This window comes from Arachis duranensis, chromosome 3 (genome assembly GCF_000817695.3).
Source record: "Arachis duranensis cultivar V14167 chromosome 3, aradu.V14167.gnm2.J7QH, whole genome shotgun sequence".
NCBI lineage: Eukaryota > Viridiplantae > Streptophyta > Magnoliopsida > Fabales > Fabaceae > Arachis > Arachis duranensis.
This window is the reverse complement of record NC_029774.3, coordinates 125,385,072-125,405,212: the sequence shown is the minus strand read 5'-3', so window position 1 is coordinate 125,405,212 and position 20,141 is coordinate 125,385,072. Positions and strand designations below refer to the sequence as shown.

At 29.6% G+C, this 20,141-nt stretch overlaps 3 protein-coding genes across 3 annotated transcripts; all 3 read left to right on the top strand.

Annotated features, from left to right (window-relative positions):
- The first annotated feature begins 9 nt into the window (after window positions 1-9).
- Window positions 10-6,073, top strand: LOC107481120 (cytochrome c-type biogenesis ccda-like chloroplastic protein 2). Its single transcript, XM_016101334.3, has 12 exons — window positions 10-60; window positions 734-853; window positions 1,368-1,402; window positions 1,845-1,975; window positions 2,096-2,181; window positions 2,259-2,290; window positions 3,820-3,981; window positions 4,647-4,719; window positions 4,807-4,907; window positions 5,449-5,541; window positions 5,655-5,701; window positions 5,808-6,073. The coding sequence occupies exons 2-12, from the start codon at window positions 838-840 to the stop codon at window positions 5,878-5,880; spliced, it is 849 nt and encodes a 282-aa protein (XP_015956820.2). The 5' UTR covers window positions 10-60; window positions 734-837; the 3' UTR covers window positions 5,881-6,073.
- A 627-nt stretch (window positions 6,074-6,700) lies between these two features.
- On the top strand, window positions 6,701-8,323 carry LOC107481300 (MLP-like protein 423). Its single transcript, XM_016101555.3, has 2 exons — window positions 6,701-7,053; window positions 7,943-8,323. Exons 1-2 carry the CDS (start codon window positions 6,864-6,866, stop codon window positions 8,218-8,220), a joined length of 468 nt encoding a protein of 155 aa, XP_015957041.1. The 5' UTR covers window positions 6,701-6,863; the 3' UTR covers window positions 8,221-8,323.
- Window positions 8,324-12,418: 4,095 nt separating this feature from the next.
- LOC107481184 (MLP-like protein 28) lies at window positions 12,419-16,825 on the top strand. Its single transcript, XM_052258512.1, has 4 exons — window positions 12,419-12,636; window positions 13,470-13,739; window positions 15,657-15,851; window positions 16,429-16,825. Exons 1-4 carry the CDS (start codon window positions 12,447-12,449, stop codon window positions 16,704-16,706), a joined length of 933 nt encoding a protein of 310 aa, XP_052114472.1. The 5' UTR covers window positions 12,419-12,446; the 3' UTR covers window positions 16,707-16,825.
- The last annotated feature ends 3,316 nt before the right edge of the window (window positions 16,826-20,141 follow it).

Here is a 20,141-nt window from a genome sequence, read left to right as displayed (position 1 = left end):
TTCGTTACGGTCTTCGTCTTCGACCTTGCGGAGTTGCAAACTGCAATCTTGAACGACATGGTTTGTCTCCTAAGTCTGAATTCCTTTGTTCCATTACGGGTCCAAGTTCATCATAAATGAAAGACTTTGTTTTAAATTTTGTTAGTTAGTAGTATTTGCTTATTATTATTACTCGTTCAGAAAAAGGTGTTAAGAAGCCTCTGATGCAAACTTGCAATCTTTGTGAAGGAAAAATGAGTTATTTTATTTTATTTTTTATTTAAGTTGGAGCAATGTCACTGTCAAATACTCAAAGGTGAATCTTACATGGAGTGTGTAAAAGTGACATCCTGTTATGCATTTATTAAAAAATTGCATTTAACAAATTACACTCTGCAGACCACTACTTTTGTCATGCCTACCTGACATTACTTGGTTGGATATCAGCACACAATTTTTCTAGGGTTTAGTTAACATGTTTCTTAGGGCACTATGTTAAGGTTATTAACCGAGAAAATTTATAGAAAATATGTAAAATTTAAGTTTTCAATATATTTGTTATGTATTTATTAAAAAATCTCAAATAGTAATCTTAACATGTTTTCCTATTAAATACTAATAGTGTGAAGCAATTAAACTCTTGTATCAAATAGTGCTGCTATTTTGGTCATCTGTTTTCCAGCACACTTTAAGAGCATACCATGATTCCATGAAACACTAATAGTATGATCTCTTTTTATTTTGTGTCTAAAAGGCAGGAATATTGTTCTTATCAACACATCGAAGGAACTTCCAAAATGTGACAATTGTCTTCAATCAAAGTTGAAGATTGGTACTAGCAATAGTGTGACGACATTAATGGGTGCCATGGCAGGTACTATCTTTCAACCTTTGCTGGATTCAATCGCTACATCATGTATTATTTTATATATATCCTTAATCCTTGCCACATTTCTAACAAGCTAAGATGTTATTATATGAACAAAATGAAAAATGCTTATGTAAATCTTGTTTTTATGGATGATTCTCCTAATAATCCAGTAAAAGTAAAACAATCACAGGTCTTGTGCACAGTTGTAAATTCATTTTAGTTGTTTTGGCAATGGTGAAACTTGTAAGCGACAAGATTTTTTGCACCTTATATTTTCCACTTGGGTTGGATAACATATATGTAATTTTCCTCCAGGCTAAATCCAACATTGAGATGTGAAATAAAGAATGCAGTTCTGCTGGTTTTTTTTTTTTTGCAAATTGTAGATCTCATATTGTCACTGCATAATAGGCATTCTCTCTGTCAAATCCTATTCTGTCAAATTGTAGATCTCTGACATGGATGATGAATTTGGTTGATTGTATTAGTGAGTGTTTATTGTTTTCTTCTTTTTCAGTGACACACTTGATTGCTCCAGTTGCTGCAAAAGCTGTAAGTAGGATAAATATATTGGTCAGAGGTTTTATGTTCTTTGCATCAATCACTACTAGAGCTATTAGGTCTTTACAGTCTCCCTTTTGATATGTGTTCAGGTGTGTGCTTGAGCACACGTGTGCATGATATCTTAACTAATTCTACATGCATATGTTCAAGTAAACCTTGTTTATTGCACAACTGAGCGAGAGATTGAAGAGAGCAGTCAGTTGTTCTTTTTGCTTTGTTTTCTTTTATGCATGAGATTTTAGACTCAAGTTGCTTGCTTTTGTAAGCCAATGACAAATAGGAAAGCTTATTTATTGCAGTTGTTCCTTGAATATCCCATTGCTAGATAATTTCTACAGATTAGTCATTATGTTGTAAATTATGATATTGTGTATATTATGCATTGAGTCCATAGTTAGGGTATATAACTCGAGACTAAATTATTTTACAGGAAGTAGCTGCTTCTGTTTATTCTTTGGCTGATGCAAACCTAAGTGACTGGTTTGGAGGTTTATTGTATTCAGCTGGGCAACAGGCCAATGAAGCTGTTCAGAGTCAATTATCTTCTCCCAGTTTCACTAGGTGTATTGCAAATCCCTTTTATGTATTCTTTTGGCCTTTCTTTTACTTTATTTCCTTGTTATTTTTTAATACTGGATGCTCATGGGTTTTCATATGATGATTATTTCTATCTTTCTACAGTTTGGCAGTAATTTTTGGGGCAGGGCTTGTGACCAGTCTTTCTCCTTGTACACTCAGTGTCTTACCGTTGACCCTTGGTTACATTGGTATGCTTGCTACTGTGTGCATTCTCAAGTATTTCTTACCTTTCAGATGCCTAAAATTGTGAATGGGAATCTGGCAGGGGCATTTGGCTCTGGAAAAAGTAGAGCAGAGGTAATAATCTAACACACTGTATAACGTTTCACGTTCGAAGGGGGGTGTGGATAAAAATTATTCTTTTGTTCCTGTCATCTCATTTGGTATAGAAACCTTCAAGTCTCTACTTATAGTACAGTACACTTGTAGCCCCATTTTCCTTAATAAAAATTCAATTTCTTAAATGAAGTTAAGGTGGCATGTGTTTTCATTCAATCCCAGTGGACTCTTGTATTGGAGGGGCATGTTAGATGTAATAATATTCAATCCCAATGAAACTTTTAGGAGATGGTTTATCATTTATGATATTGAAGTATAGCTTGTATTAACTCAAATAACCATCAAGGCTGTGGAATAAAACGTTTAAAATTATTGTATAGTCACCCTAGGATAACATAAAACCACTTATGACCCTTGTATCCTCTTTAAGAAATTCTCTGTTGTGACTTCATTATCCTCTTGTAATAGTTGTTAACGACTTGTGGGTTGTCTGGCATGATATATTGGAAGTTTAGAACTTCAAAAGTAATTAAGCAAGTCCATGGCCATGAAGGACCTGATACTAGCAAAAACAAATCCTTGGTGTTGGCGTGATAATTTCCCGTGACAGAAAGAGCCTTGGGTTTTGATTGTCCCTGATTTTGGTTGTCTATTGATTCTTAATTTGGAAGATTTCTCGAATTGGTCATGTGGTTTTTATTCCATCACATGGAGGGCTCTTCCATGCTAAAGCATTACTAAGTGTTAATTTGGTTTTGTTCAATTTAAATTGTCTTTGGTTGCTTATTTATATAATTTCTTGGAAATTTTGGCAACTTTATTTAATTTGACAAGAGTTAGGAAAAGAATACTATTCCTCCAAGTACTCTCTTTTCTCACGAAAACATCAATAGGGAATATTGATAAGCTGAACCTTGGTTTGTAGTTTTTTGGGCTAGAGAGAAATGATGTCTTATGTTTCTGCATTTTAACATTCACATGGTCCTTGCAATTTTGTAGCAGCACTGAACTCAAATCCTTGGATCTCTTGTTGAGGCATTCTATTCTGATATTTTGTTCCATAAACTGCATATTTTGGCATTTCATGTATGAAAACTCTCAAAGTGGCATCATTTCCTCCTGGCTCTAGTAGTCTTTGACAACCATTATCGGAGTAAGATAGAATATCAGTGAGATATCACCAAATTTCCCAGTATGTGTTTGTATTATTTACTGAAAGAACAGCATAACAAAGTATCAGGTGTTTGAGGTACCTAATTCTCTCGTAGTCCTAGTCTAATCCAACCTTTCTTAATGACCTCTCACTACTTCCCCATAACAAAATGCACACTCTCACTCACTTGCCACTTGTCAGCTAGGAAAATTAGTTACAAAACCCACCCTAGCCAATAGTTTATTGAATTAAAATTAAGTCCCTAATTTCTAGTTGGCTGGGTACCTAACATGGTCTTATTTCTTTCTTGTTTCTACATGTTTTTGGATCAATTTGGCTAAGGTGTTCATACATGCATATATGCTGAATAATAATGATGCTTTCTCCCTGCTAGGTTATTGGGGATTCAATTGCATTCTCCTTGGGTCTTGCAACAACATTAGCCCTTTTGGGAGTCGCTGCATCCTTTGCTGGAAAGGCTTATGGACAGATAGGCCAAGGATTACCACTGGCTGCTTCTGGTTTGGCTGTAATTATGGGTCTGAACCTTCTTGAGGTACTGAAACAATTTTTTTCCCCTTAAAATTAAAAAATTTGTGCCCCTTGCCTTTTTTCTCATCTATTTCAGTTTTGCCTCGAAACTGTAATTATCTTAGTATCTTACTCTTACTTGGTAAGGTTATTCACTGAATATTAAAACCAGTTATTTATTATGTTTATTGTCCTGATAAAACCTTCAACTCTTCTGAAGAATTCTATTAGATTAGGCATTCTCAAGTGGAGAATTTCGGCTAAGCTTCTCTAAGCTCCATAAACGATACTTTGGACATATAGCTAGCCAATTTAGGATTCAACACACCCCCCTGCCTCCATTTTCTTTTTCTTTATTTTCTCTGTGAATCAGCTTTAGTACTATATAGGGAAGGATGGCCCAAACTGTTGTAAACCATATATTAGGCTTAGCACTAACCTGGCCTTTTTCAAGCCTCAAGTCCTCAACTTTTTTATGGTAACCAACACCTAAGTACAAATTTGACCATTTACTATTAGTAAATTTGTTACATTCAAATTGTATAATTTAATTCAATTTAGTTTTTTACGGAATGAGTTTGATGTCTACTAACTTCTTGGACTCCCATTTTAAAACCAGTCAACCATAAAAGTTCTGACAGGATCTTTTATTTCATTTAATTTTTCGATTAATCTTGAGCAATTTTGCAGATCATTGAATTGCAGCTCCCCTCGTTCTTCGACAGTTTTGATCCACGTGCAGCAGCTGCCAATTTCCCATCAAGTATGTTGGTTATCTTACACACACTGGTTTCTCCACTATAAATACGAATTCAGAGCAATGTTGCATAATGAGAAATTCTGCTATCAGGTGTGCAAGCATATCTGGCTGGGCTTACATTTGCTTTAGCTGCCTCGCCTTGCAGCACACCTGTACTGGCTACCCTTCTAGGTTATGTTGCTGCATCCAAGGTATTTTTCGTTCTCTTTTACATGTTCACTATTGACTATAGTATTCAGAAATCATTATTACTTGCTCATTAGTTTATAGTTAATAAGTTGAAAAGCTTCTTGAGAGGCATTTTTATGTATCTTTTAACAGATGTTAATGTTATTTTGGTCTAAAGATTCATGGAAATGTAAGATCCTCCATATCTTGAGTTGAATTCTAAATGTACAGTAATCTTGAATTTCACTATATTTTATAGAGTTTATATCCAAATAACTTGGTAATAAATACTAGATTTTTAACATACACACAGAGACACATATAAAAGGCACGATCCCTTTCCAAAAGAGCTCCACAGGATTCGTCTCACCGACTTTCTTAGTAAAATTTGCTTAGGACTTAACCTGCTTCTCTCAAGCTAACCCTGATTGAGTTGTTTCATCCTCTGGATAATCATTAAATTGATGCTTAATTAATTTACATTGGATTTGATTGTTTATTTTCTTACGTCTAATTTTTAATATCTGGTCATTCTGAATAAAGTAAATATTGATATCTTTATAGGATCCAGTGATTGGAGGCAGCTTACTTTTGACATACACAACTGGTTATGTTGCTCCCTTACTCTTAGCTGCTTCTTTTGCTGGAGCATTACAGGTTCTTGCTATTTTTTTCAATTCTCCTTCTTTCTCCACCACCCACACCCCGTCTTTTTTTTAAGAGAACAACCTTAATACTCGGGATAATCTAACTCAAGTCTGTATTAACAGAGCTTGCTTTCATTTCGCAAGTTCTCAGCATGGATCAATCCCATAAGGTAATTCCTGAACGTCTACTTAGAACAACAATGGTACTCACATTTGTTGCTGAGTTTCAAAACTTTCTGCGTTTGTGATGCATGTTACAATTTGCTTGTCTCACAGTGGAGCAATGCTGCTAGGAGGTGGTGTGTATACTTTCTTAGATAGGCTGTTCCCTGCAACAATGGTGATGTAGAAAATTTCCATGCTCTCAACACATGGCTCTTACTCGAAACACCTCGTATATATGATACAATGATGCAAAATTCAAAAGAAATTGAAATTCAAGTGCAAGTGCAAGATTTACTGTATTCTACAGTTCCTATCCAAATCTATTATGTATTATTTAGATCATTATAATCTTTTATTTAAAAGAACTACTTTAAGTCTGTTGCTGTGCTGCTTGCATAGTTGGTTTTTGATTAGCATGGCTTCCCTTAAACGGATCACCTCTATTGTCTTATTTGGAAATGGAAGGGGTGTGGTAAGCAGTTCATGAAAGAGATAACTTAAATAAAAAATCAGGGTCAAATCAAACTAGGCATAGATGACATTTTTTGTTAGTACAGTTGAACGAAAATTCTTAAACTTAATTGTTCAAATTTAAAATTATTATTATTATTATTATTATTATTATTATTATTATTATTATTATTATCTATGAAAGATTATGTCATTGTGTAACAAAATTTCCTAGTATGTAAAAAAGAATTGGTTCGTTTAAAAAGAGTTATCTAGAAGATAGATAACTTGGTCAAAAATATCATGTACAGTTGTACACTTAACACCAAATCAATTATTATATATTAATGTGGTGTTTAATTTATTTTTAATGTATGTTTTGTATTTTAATATGTATCATAGCTGAATTTTTGTGTATATATAATATAATTGAAATTTTGTTCAGGGAGTTTTAAATTGACTTTTGCTCTTCTATAAAATAAATAATTCCATAAATAAAACAATTGCGTCTATAAATAATTAACCTTGCAAGTTGCAGCCCAGTTAGATCCATATGTTCCATCATATATAGTATGGTTGGTGAAGCAATCACTTCATTAATTTTTCCTCGAATCTTATCTTCTCTGTCTCTTCACATATCTGCAATTTTTTATAGCAATCTCATAAGTCACAGAACAATTCTCTCTCTCTCTCTCTCAACCAATAAGCATATAAGGAATGGCTGGTGTTATTGGAAAGCTTGAGGCAGAAATTGAGGTGAAGTCAAATGCAGACAAGTTCTGGAATGCTATCAGGGATTTTGCAACCATATTTCCTAAGGCCTCACCATCTGTTTACAAAAGCATTCAGATTATTCAGGGTGATGGCAAGGCTCCTGGCTCTGTCTTCAAAACAACTTTAGGTGAAGGTATGTAATCTTTTCATTTTTATAAAAAGAAAATAAATAAATGATACATTTATAATATAAATAAGAGGAGTGTTAAGAGTCAGAAAATTTTGTAATTTGTAGTCGTTATTTAGTCATTATTAATGTTTTTAATGGTGCGAGATTATATCCATTATCCAATGATGTGAAATTATTTTTTTTTTTATAATTAAGTGTTGTCCAAATTTTAATGAAAGTACTGATCTAAACTTTTTCTATAAATAATTTTGCACTGTTTATTTTTATTAATATAATTATATACACTTACTCGCCCCCCCAAAAAGCTTTATGCTACTTCAAACCCACTCACTCACTCACTACAACGTATTCAATTATATGTCATCTTTGTCATGTGTCAATCCTCCACAGGCTACCACAACATATTTCCTTCCCCATTTTTCTTTGATTTGACCCAATTTCACTAACTAACAAAGATTTTACCAACTCTTGCTTGTAGCGCTGTTTAATGAAATTGTTTTATGAATGTTTTTAATAAAAATATTTTTTTTATGACGATATTTAATAAAAATATTTTTGTAAATGTGTCTCCTGAATATATCTCTTTATACAGATATTTTCTAGCGAAAATATTTTTTATATTAATTATTGTTGACAATAAATTAGTTGGTACCCTAAATTTTTCCTATTTGATCCAATTAATTTTTTACTCTACCAATATCTGGTTTTTAACCTATGGGGCGACGTTCCTTCTGTCTTGCATTTGAGCTAATATTAATCAAGTATTACTCTGTCCCCACCCCAAAAAGTGATGGCCCATGTGATCAAAATAAACAATAAAATGAGCATCAATAATTTCAGTGTAAGAGATGATTTTGTTAGTACATTTTATGATTAAGTTGTTTTTCCTCAGGCTATGAACTTGTGAAGACAGTCACAGAAAGGATTGAAGATGTTGATGATGCAAAGAGGATAATAATTTATAGTGTGGTTGATGGTGAACTCCTTAAGTATTTGAAGAGTTACAAGGGATATATTAGTGTAACTCCAAAGGGGAATGATAATGGAAGCATTGTGAAATGGTCGTGTGAGTATGAAAAGGCTAGTCAAGAGGCTCCTGAACCTACTTTTATCAAAGAATTTGCAACCAACGTCTTCCCAAAGGTTGATGACTATCTTCTAAGTGCATAAATTTATAATGGGTTATAATATATATGCAACAATAATGTGATGTGTTCGTGTAAGAATAATGTTGCATTGACGTATATGCGTGTAAATTACTGTGTTGATTAACGTCTCATTCATTTTTTTTTTCAAAAGATAATAAGTTATATTTTGTTAATTATTGAAAAATAAAATATAAAGATGTTCAAAAGCTGGGTATCATAATAAAAGTTGAAGATTTTTTAGAATAATACACCGAATGTATTTATCTAACGGTATATAGTCGAAAAACGAAGAAAAATCTTAAAGAAGAAAGAATAATAAGTTAATTAAATAAAAATAAGAATTTATCTTATGGAGATGACTATCTAAATTGAGAGTTCTTTGTCTCATTGATTAGGTGAATGAAATAAAATGTAATATGGCATAATATGTTTTTTTTTTTCGTTTTTTAATTTGTGGGGTATATACAATATTATCCGATACTATATATATTCACATAACTATAAGGTGCATGGTTGGTATAGTCTCGTTCAAAAGTTTTGATTTTGAGTCTCACTCTTAACTTAAAAAAAAAATTTGTCTATTTTTTAAAAGGAAAAAAAATCTATTACTGTAATTTATTATTTATATAAATAGACAATGAAAATACTAAATAATGTAAATAATGAATATATCGGATGTTCAATTCAATAGGTATGTAGATGATTATATTTATTATTTTTAATTGGATGGTTATTTCTTTTGATTCGAATTACTCATGCATAGTTAACAACAGTTGGATGTGGGACGGATCCAGAAATATTATTATAGGGCCAATAACATATATAATATTAAAAGATTATACAAAAAATTATATAATGTAAAATGTATTACAAAAATATACCGATAGAGAATATATTTTAAAATACAAAAAATATGTATATATTTTTTACTAACGAAGTGGTCGATTCTTCGTATCATAAAATTTATTAAAGAATGTGTCAAATTTTTCAACAATTTTCTTTTGAATATAATTAAAAGACAATTAGCAAGAAATTCATCTTTTATTTTGTTTCTGAGTTATTCTTCACAATATTCATAGCCGAAATGATCTCTCAGTTGTAGTAGTTGAAACAGAGATAATTAATACTAAATGAATCAAGAAGAACGCTCACAAGAAGAAAAAAAATTTATTTTATGAAATTTAAAAAATTTTATTTAATTAAAAAATATTAGTAATAATACTTTTTCAGATTTTTTTAATATTATTACTTACTTTTTAGATATTAGAAATCATTGATATTTAGATTAGATTGAATTTTTATTTATAATAAATTAAATACTAAATAATTTTTAAAAAAAAACTAAATCGTATTTAATAACTTGTTACTATTAATATTTTTTAAAAAAAGCTGAAAGAAAGGGGTCGAGACCTCCACTTACTCCCTAAAACATAAAATTAAATCATACTTAATAATTTATTACTATTAAGTAATTAATTTTATTTTTTTTAATATATTATTCACTTTTTAAATTTATTAGATCACTATTATTTTTTATTTTAATATTGACGTGACTTTATTTATATCATATTTTAGTATTGGTGTTAATATATCATTCACTCTTTAAATTTGTCAGATAAGTATTTTTTTCATCATTTTAAAATTAATATAGTTTTATTTATATGACATTTTGGTTTATAGAGATTGGAGTATCAAATCTTCTCCTATATTGAGAATATGAATCATCACCTCGTCATGTCTCTGGTACGAACTTTTTGGGTAGTTGCGTTTACATTGACCATTTTTTATGTATGATGAAGATTGATTAAGTGTTGCGCAAGGACCATGGACCATATACCTTGGCATTGCCTCATGTAAGTATGGTTTTTCTTGTTTACATGGTATTTCCGCTCGGACCAAACTATCATATTGGTCAGGATCACTCAACTTGTCATTATTTTCTAAAATTAGCAACATATGTATATGTGACAATCCTCTTTTTTGAAATTTAGTGACATAAATATAGCTTTTCACCCTTCCCAATACATCCTTGGTAATGTCATCCTCCTTTAATTGTTAGAATTTGACTCTGAAAATCATAGTTGTTAGATCCGGACGAGAGTTTGAGTAGGGCTGAGTTTCTGAAGCTATTTCTGACTATGATGGATTGCATGTCATAGTAAAAAAAATATCCGGTTTGCCTTCTTTAAGAATAATAGTCATTCCATCCTTATACCGTTGGGTCATGTCCCAAGCCAATGACTGCCCACGAACGACGATAATAATATTGTTCTTCTGTCAACATTTTATGAAATCAATTATAGAGAAAAGTATTATTAGTTTGAAATTTTAACTTCGAAAACACGTAATGATCAATCGTATAGCTATTAAATTGAAAAATATTTAGTAGTATTAGTCTTTTCTGTGTGCAAAGTATCTTGTAAGTTTTGATATAGTTCAACTCGAAATTTCTGTTGTCTTTATCGAACCCATCTTAACTTGTCTGTTTTTATTTTCACATAGTTATCAACAACATATTGTTGAAAAAATCGTTCCGCTTGTAAAACTGTTGAGTAATCATCGAGACGAATCTATGAATTTTGAGAATATTAAAAAATGATTAAAAATTATAAAATGATGTATTGATTCAAATTATGATCTAAAAAAGTCTATAAATTATATAGTAAATATGAGTTTATACATAGAGCATATAACTATAATATGTCTAGCATGATACTTAGTTTATATTTTGAGTTTGAGTATTCATATTACATCCATACGTTCGAAATGGAAAAAAATATGATATTGTAGTGGATGCATATACTAATGCGAGTATGCATATAGCTAGAATCATTATTAAAAAAAATTAAAAAAATATTATATCTTCGTAATTCATCGCGTATATATCCTTATTTTATTATTATTTTATTTGCACCAGACCAAAAAATGGCTAACCGAAATCTAATTAGTTTCGGGCCATATTCAAAAGCTGGATTTGGATGCAAAATTTGAATAACTGCTGTTTAAAAGCTTTAAAAATAAATTTTTTGAACTTTTGATTTATAAAAAATAATAATATTAATATTTAGTGTAATTTTTAAAATTAAATTATAATTTTTTAAGAAGCTATTTAAGAATTTATAAAGAAGTTAAAAAAATGACTTCTCTCATAATACTATTATTTTTTATCACATTTCTATAAAAATAAGTATTTTTAGAGCTAAAAATTTAAAAACAAAATAATTTATTTATAAGTTACTTTTAATATAATTATTTATTATTTAAATTATTTTGTCAAAAAAAGTTTAATTAAGTTATTTATCCAAACTAGACCTAAAAATCGATGAATCGACTTAACTAAAAATCGGACAATTTTTCATTTTTCTGCACAGTAATTTTTTTTTTTGTTGTTTACTTGCTTCTGTAATTTCCTAATTTCCGTCCCTTCCTAAGATGTTTGGATGTCCAGTTACGAAAATCCAAACAATACAATAATCTGTGTGTGTTCTATTTTTTATTAATAGAGATGTGAGCAGTTCATGTTTAGTTATTTTTGTCAAATTTATAAGTTTTTTGAAGTTTTTTTTTTGTCTTTTATGTCTTTTAAAATTATTTTATAGGTGAACTAAGAATAAATATGAAAGATCATTTAAAGATAGCAGTTCATACTTTATTCTTTAAAGTAAAATTCAAACTTTAGAGGATCTAAATCCATTTTTATCAGTATCAGAATTTTTTTAGAGATTTAGATCCTCTAAAGTTTGAATTTCACTTTAGAGAGTAAAGTATGATCTTCTATCCTTAAATAGTTTTTTTTCTATATTTATTGTTGGTCCCACTTATGAAATTAATGGTGAAAGATCACACTTTATTTTCTAAAGTAAAATTCAAACTTTAGAGGATCTAAATCATTTTTTTTAGTATTGATTTAATAATTAACTCTTATTATTATTATTATTATTATTATATACCGACTTTGAAAAGATTGTTGAATAAAAATGGATGAAAAGTGGTATAATAATTAATGTGTAAAATAATTAATATATGGATAATACTTGAAGTAAAACGATTTCTAAATATGTTTATTAGATTCAGTGACATTTATTTTTTATAATATTCTACTCAAACAAAATATAAATATAAAATATTAAATAAACTTGTTATTATTCTAAACCATTTCCATTATTATTATTATAAATGCAAATTTTGTAGCAGGTCCTCACAAGTCACAACAACAAAAATTCTTCTTCTTCTTCGTAAAATCAAGCAATGGCTGGTGTTGTTGGAAGGCTTGAAGCAGAAATTGAGGTGAAATCAAATGCAGACAAGTTCTGGAATGCTATCAGGGATTTTGCAACCATACTCCCTAAGGTCTCACCATCTGTTTACAAAAGCATTCACATTATTCAGGGTGATGCCAAGGTGCCTGGCTCCATCATCAAATATACTTTAGACATGGGTATGTAACGCTTTTTCTTCTTAAATTCATTTTCATATATTTACGTAACAAAGAGTATTTTGCTGATTAATTAAGTTCTTATTAATCAGTTAAAAATAATTATTTTTATTTACATCATAATATATAATTAGAACCATATATAGTTATATATCACTAGGGCTGTTCAGGTGTCCTGATCCAGATTCGATCTTAAATATATATCTCGGATCTGTCTTTTAGATCCTAACTCAATAAAACCTAAACATTTTCGAGCTACAATTATATCGATTACAAACCAAGTGAAAATTGGGTATTTAAAATTTTAACAATAATTTATAAAGAAACTTATTTATGATGCATTTATTTATAAAGAAGAAACTTGTTACCTATATTTATACTTGAACTTGAAGTTGTCCATAAATTTTAATTTGATACTTTTTTGATCTATTTTCTAATTTAATAAGTGTGATTAAAAATAAAAATAAATTTATAATTAATATAACATAATTTAAAATTAATTTAAAACATAAATATTTTTTTTAGTTCCCTTATAGTGCATATGGGTTAGGTGAAGCTGAGTTCGCCTTGACCCGGATCCGATCCGAAATAATGATCGAGTTTATTTTTGAGACTCTTACTCAACCTTAAATGCGGTAAAATCACATTCAATTAGTCCTTAAAAGTTTCAGAGCAGGCCGGGCCGTTCAGAGCAGGTCGGGCCATATGCACCCTTATATACAACACTTTTTAGATAAGTGTTAATCAAAATAAGCAATAAAAATGAGTACCCATAATAACTATGGAATAAGACTATATATATATTTGTATTTTTCATAAATAATTTTTTTTTCCAGGCAATGAAGTTGTGACAGTCACAGAAAGTATTGAAGATGTTGATGATGGAAAGAGGACATTAATTTATAGTGTGATTGATGGTGACCTCCTTAAGTACTTTAAGAGTAATTACAAGGGATACATTAATGTAACACCAAAGGGGGACGATAATGGAAGCATTGTGAAATGGTCCTCTGAATATGAAAAGGTTAGCCAAGAAGTTCCTGAACCTATTTTCATCAAAGAATTTGCAACCAAGATGTTCCCAAAGATTGATGATTATCTTCTAAGCGCATAAATTTATAATGCGTTTTATATATGCAACAATAATGTCATTTGTTCGTGTAAGAATAATGTTGCATTTTCATATATGCATGTAAAATACTGTGTTGATTTACATTATCTTATTTAGAAGAATAAAAGGTTTATTATCCTCTATGTTATGTCTTATGATTATTAGAGAAATTTATTGAGTCATCATAGTTAATATTAATAATCTCTCTTTAGCTTTGATCTGAGTTTGAATAACCCAATCAATCAATTAGAAGAGTAAAATAATATCTGTAAATCACAAGAATTTTTACAAAAATTCCATTTTGCTATTTCACCATTTTCTCCCCTAAACTACCAAATCCTTTAGTCTTTTCCAGTCTCAAAAGCAAAAAGATTGAAAAGAGAAGATTAACCATTGAATCAAATGTTCTTTGACCACACATATGTGTATGATTAATCCTTTTAATTATTTATTAATGATTGCAAGGGAACATTAAAACCATAAATTTTCACTATAAACGAATTAATTTAAAAAAAAAAAGGTTTCCACTCTCCAAAATCTATTTCTCAATGATACATATAACTTATCCAACCAAATTAGCGGCTAAAAGATTTGTGGTGGTTTAACGTGACAAATTTGATTCAAATCCAACGTTGATTTGTTTGAATTAGAATTTTGCCTGATTCACACATTTTTCTGGCAGAATAGACTGATAATATTGTTTAAGCAATTAATGGTTAATTCTAAGCAAGAAAAAATGAAGTTAAAAAATTTACTCTAATTGGCTATATATGATTATCCGAATTCTGGTTATGATGATTAATATTAGTTATGATAAATTAATAATTTTTGTTCAATAATTATAAAATATGTCATAGAAGATAATAAATTCTTTATTTATTAAGAGGAAGTCGGTTAGAATTCACCTAAAATTAAATATGATACGACATAATGTGTGATACAATATCTATTCACATATCCATTAGATGGTTCTTTCTTTTTTTTACAAATTTAATTGGTTTAGTTTATTATTCATAATGACCTGAACTAGAACTTAAATAGTTCGGCAAAGCACATTAAACTAGCTAAGCATATAACCGCTAAAGGCAAAGCAATATTGGTTATTACTACTGCATGTGTAAAATCAAATCATGTTAATAAAGTTTGACAAATATCATTTTCTTATTTTGATTATTACATTTGAATGAATTTCTTTTTAAAAAGAATTGTTCAACAAGCTAGAGATTATTATTCATTATGGTTGAAATATAAATTACATAAAATAAAAGTTCCTCTAGTACATACTCAAGATACTTGATTCATAGTCATTCTTTTTAACGATTATTTAAATTCTTTGTTCTTCTATAAAATAATCCTGGTGATATGATTTGCAATGAATAATTTTAGTACATCACTTAATAATTAATTAATCTCACAAGCTAGAATTAAGAATTTCAACATTATTAATTTGTGATGACATGGTGTATCTATGTGAGTAGTGTATATATAAATGTAAAGTCAAACCTCTTACAAAAAATAAAAAATGTTTGGTCATATTGAAATCCTTTGGAAAACTGAAACATCTCATATTTAGCGTTGAAAAAATAATTTATAGAAGAACAAAAATTTACTTGGTGCTATATATACAATAAAAAATATTTATTTGAAAAATCTTCTATGGGTAATTTTTATAATAATTTGAATATTTTTGTAAATAATTGTACAAGTGACATAGTTTTGTATGATTAATTTTTATATTTAACCCTATAAATTATAGTAACTAACCTTATCGCCCGGCTGCTAGCTCTTCAATATGCGTCACATTATGTTTGGGAAAAGGAACTACTTCTTATTAATTTTAATTTTGTTCTGAATCCTTGCATTTTTTCTCTTTATATAATTGCAACATTTTTGTACCATAATTCAATGTAAGCTATGGCTGCTAGCGTTGGAAAGCTTGAGGCAGAAACTGAGGTAAAGTCCAATGCAGACAAGTTCTGGGGTGCTATTAGGGATTTTGTAACCATATTCCCTAAGGCCTCACCAACTGATTACAAAAGCATTCAAATTCTTGAGGGTGATGGCAAGGTTGTTGGTTCTGTCTACAGAACAATTTCAGGAGATCAAGGTCCGTAAAGTTTTATTTTTCTTAGATTAATTTTTTACAATAAATACTTGTATTTTTTCTTAAAAAAAATTTAAATTGGATGTATTAGTTGTTAATAAATTTTTATTCTTTATATACCCATGTTGTTTCTTAAAAAATTTTAAATTGAACGTTTTGATTCTCAATAAGTCTTTAAAAATTATCCGAGTCGATTAGCTTAGTCTCTTTATTACATTGTTTTGAAGGAAATTAATTTGTTTTACATAATTATTTTATAATAAAATTTATTATGAACTTATTTATCTAATATACATATTAAAAATTTAATTAAGGTATCCATCCACGGATATCCAAAAAACAATTATTTAAATACTCTTATATTTATATATAAATCATATAAGTAATTTTTTATTTTTTAAAATTTAATATTCATGAATATCTTCGAATATCTCCCTCCTTGGAGAAATAAATGATAAAATAGAGATGAAAAAAAAATATTTTATTAAAGAGTGATTGGTTCTCCCTTTAAAATATTTTTTCTTCTATTTAAACAGCGGATATAAAAAGAATAATTATCTAGGCTTTTTTGCTCTTGAAGGAAATGAAGCTGTGAAGACGGTGACAGAGAAGATTGAAAGTGTTGATGATGCAAAGAGGACGATAATTTATAGTGTGATTGATGGGGATCTTCTCAAGTACTATAAGCGTTACAAGGGATATGTGAATGTAACACCAAAGGGAGATGATAATGGAAGCTTGGTGAAATGGTGCTGTGAGTATGAAAAGGCTAGTCAAGACGTTCCTGAACCTAATTTCATGGGAGAAGCTGCAATCAACACCTTCCTAAAAGTTGATCACTACATTCTAAACGCATAATCCTTTGAAGGCCTTCTAGTTCTATGCATTATAGTAATTGGGTTATACATTAATGATGAATGATTAATGAAATAAAATAGAAAAGAGTTTGAAATATAAACAATGGATTCTAAAAGGTACATGGAGCTCCAAGCAAGAGATTTGAATAATTTCTTCTCTGTGAATTATTCATATTGAAAAAAAGTTAGGGGAGTAAAAAGCGTTTATAGTAAAGAATAGAAGCTGTCATAATTTTTTTTTTTTAGTGAACACTACTTGCTTGTTTATTAAAAATTAAAAATGTATGAGGGATTTAGCACCATTATAATAATGCATAAAGTATAAAATTAAAATTGCATGCCCATTATTATAGCAACGTATACACCTTACCTCCTTCATTAAAACAAGCAAATAAATTAAAGGACATGCATGGCCACAAATAAAGCTACTTTATTTACAATTTATGGTGATTTATTTTCCCTTTATATTTATATGAGAGTATAGAATGGCACTAGCTCATAGATTTTTTTTAAAGGGTTTTGTTAGGTAGATAATGAATTTTGTAAACAATGTGAATAATAGGTTTTAGAATTGATCCAATAAAGTAAAAAAAAAATATTCCATCCCAAATTATCTCCTAAACTTTAATATTAAGATAACTATCTGCACACCTAATGAATTGAACATCCAGCCATTGTTAACTGTGCATGAGTAAATCGAATCAAAAGAAATAACCATCGAATTAAAAAAAATGAACATAATCATCTGCATACCTATTGAATTGAACATCCGACATATCTATTATTCACATTGTTTAGTATTCTCATTGTCTACCTATATTTTTTCTTTTTAAAAAGTCTATGAAATTCGTTAGACTGGTTTGTCAAAATATTTTTTTAAAAATAATTTATTCTTAGTTTAGACTTTCAACTATTCATTTGTATTAAATATAAAACAAAACTAAAAAAATCAATAGTCAAGACTACCTAAAATAATAATTTTTTATTCAAAAAAAATCTGTTTATGGACTGTAATTTGTAAGTATAGTTATAATATGCATGTATGTGACTAACGGTTGATATATAAATGAATTAAATTATATACTTTACAAATTATAAATTATAAATTTTAGAATACATTTAATGTCGATTTAAATTTTTTAAGTTTATTATTTCAAGTTGTAATTCACGAAACAGAATTTTTAAATAAATTTGTGGACTTATCAAACTTTTAAACAAATTGGATTTGAGCTTAAAAAAAGTCTATAAAAAATAACAGATTTAGATTTAAATCATTTACTTATAAATTAGATCAGATTTAATATAATTAAAACTCGACTCTACTCGGATTTATTTTCATCCTAGCTACAACCTACAAAGTTTGTAAAAAAAAAAAAAGATAATTTTACAAATATCAAGGTGAAAACAAAATAGGTATAGAAGACATTTTTTATTTGCTATGTCAATTTGGAGTTCGGAAGTCTTCCCATTCTTCCCTATTTCCTAAATTTAATAAGGTTGGCAATCCACCTTAAGCAGCGCCAAAGTGTATGTAAATCAAATCAAAAGTAAATAAAGTTTGGAAAAAATTATTTTCTTATATTTGTTAGTATATTTGAACGAAAATGTTTAAACTTATTTGCTCAAATTTACAGCATCTGTATCGACTGAATTTTTAAAATGGTCTCTCAGATTAGGTTTCTGCATTAATTTTATCTTTGAATTTCTAATTGCACCATTTTAGTTCTCAAGATTGGATTCCGGACTCCATAAAAGTCCTCAAGCCCATTTTTGGCATGAATCAGTAAATCAGAGTGTTGATCTGAAAAGTCACTGCCACGGTAGATGTAAAAACGGCTATATGACGTGGACATGTGGTGACCATGCTCCAATGTAGTCCCTACCCCATTTATAAACTCTAAACCTAATGTGAACTCCTTCTTCTTCATCTTCTTCTTCCACTTCTGTCTTCTTCTTCTTCCGACTATAGTACTGCTCGCAACGAACTTGTGACAAGTGATGGGTGGTGCTAGTCAGACAGTAGGGAGTTCGAGCCGCTTCTTTTCAACTGGAAACTGGACAAGAACATCAGTGCGAACTAGGCCTGGAAAGGTGTCGGAATAGTGTGGATGTCGCCCCATCCTTAGGTGGTCAGGGACTGAAATGCATCCTAACAAGCCGCTTTTGTGGGTGTCCTAATTATAATATAAGTAGGTTAAGTTCATTTATGTATGGTTGCTGTGTCTGTGTTCCAAATTGGTATGACCATTTTCTGGATTATTGCAGACCAACAAAAAGAGATGGTGCAGGTTATTTGTTTGGGCAGATTCTAAACAAGAAGATGTGGCTTGAAAAGCAGATAATGAGGAGGGGGAACTGAAAATGAACTTGGCCTGGAAACTAGGAAAACTGGAAGCAATTGTGAGAACTTAGAACGTGTTAATCCAAGTCATGTGTTTAGTGTTGTTGTTAGTAATTATTTTTGTGTTAATATTGTTGTTCAAAGTTTAAGCATGACATGGATCATATAAGTATATTCCTGATTGTAACTTCATGAATGAAAAAATTTGGACATAATTGGATGAAAAGATTTGACCTACTGTGTTCTAACATTTGATGTGAATACTTACAAAATAAAAATTGAAGACAAGACAACCATATAGTCAATAATTAAAGCACTGTCATATATATAATTGATCAAAATATCATAGTATGCATATCTTTAAGGTCTTGAGTATTTATTCACATTACCAAATTGACAAAACAAACATAATAATAACAAACAAACATCAAAAATAGATAAGTACCTTTATCTATGACCATTGTCATAACAGTTCTCCAAAATAAAAATAGACTTACATTTAGAAATAACTAGCTAATATCATCCGTTATATATTTATAAGAAACATTATCATTTTTTTCCTTGGTGACTTAAATCCCGGAGTTAGTACAAACTTCAACATGTTTGCCAATCTTAACGCTGTAGCTGAACTGGCTCCCTACATTGGATCCAAGTTTTCAGAAGTTGCTAGAGGAGATGATCTTCTTCTAGTTGCCAGCTTTGTAGATCTTGTTGGAAGCATCTAATTTGATTTAGGTAACTACAACAATGCAAGGCCATAAGTAAATAAATAAATAATGATACACATGAGCACTGTAAGCAAAAAGTAAATAAATAAACTATGATACACATGAATGTTACATAAAGTAATTAAGATAGTTGGAGAAGATGTTGTCCCACCTTTTGAGTGTCTTCAGGTTTAGAGTATGTTGACTGAGAGAGATCAATTTCAACAAGTTGGACTTCGATTTCAACCTTATGGTTGGAATCAAATCCTGCAACAGATATGTAACAGCATAGCCATATTGAGTGAAAACATAAAATACACATAATAACCCTTATAATTTAATTTCGTGCATCATAATAGACCCTGACTTTTAAAAAAAATGTACCATA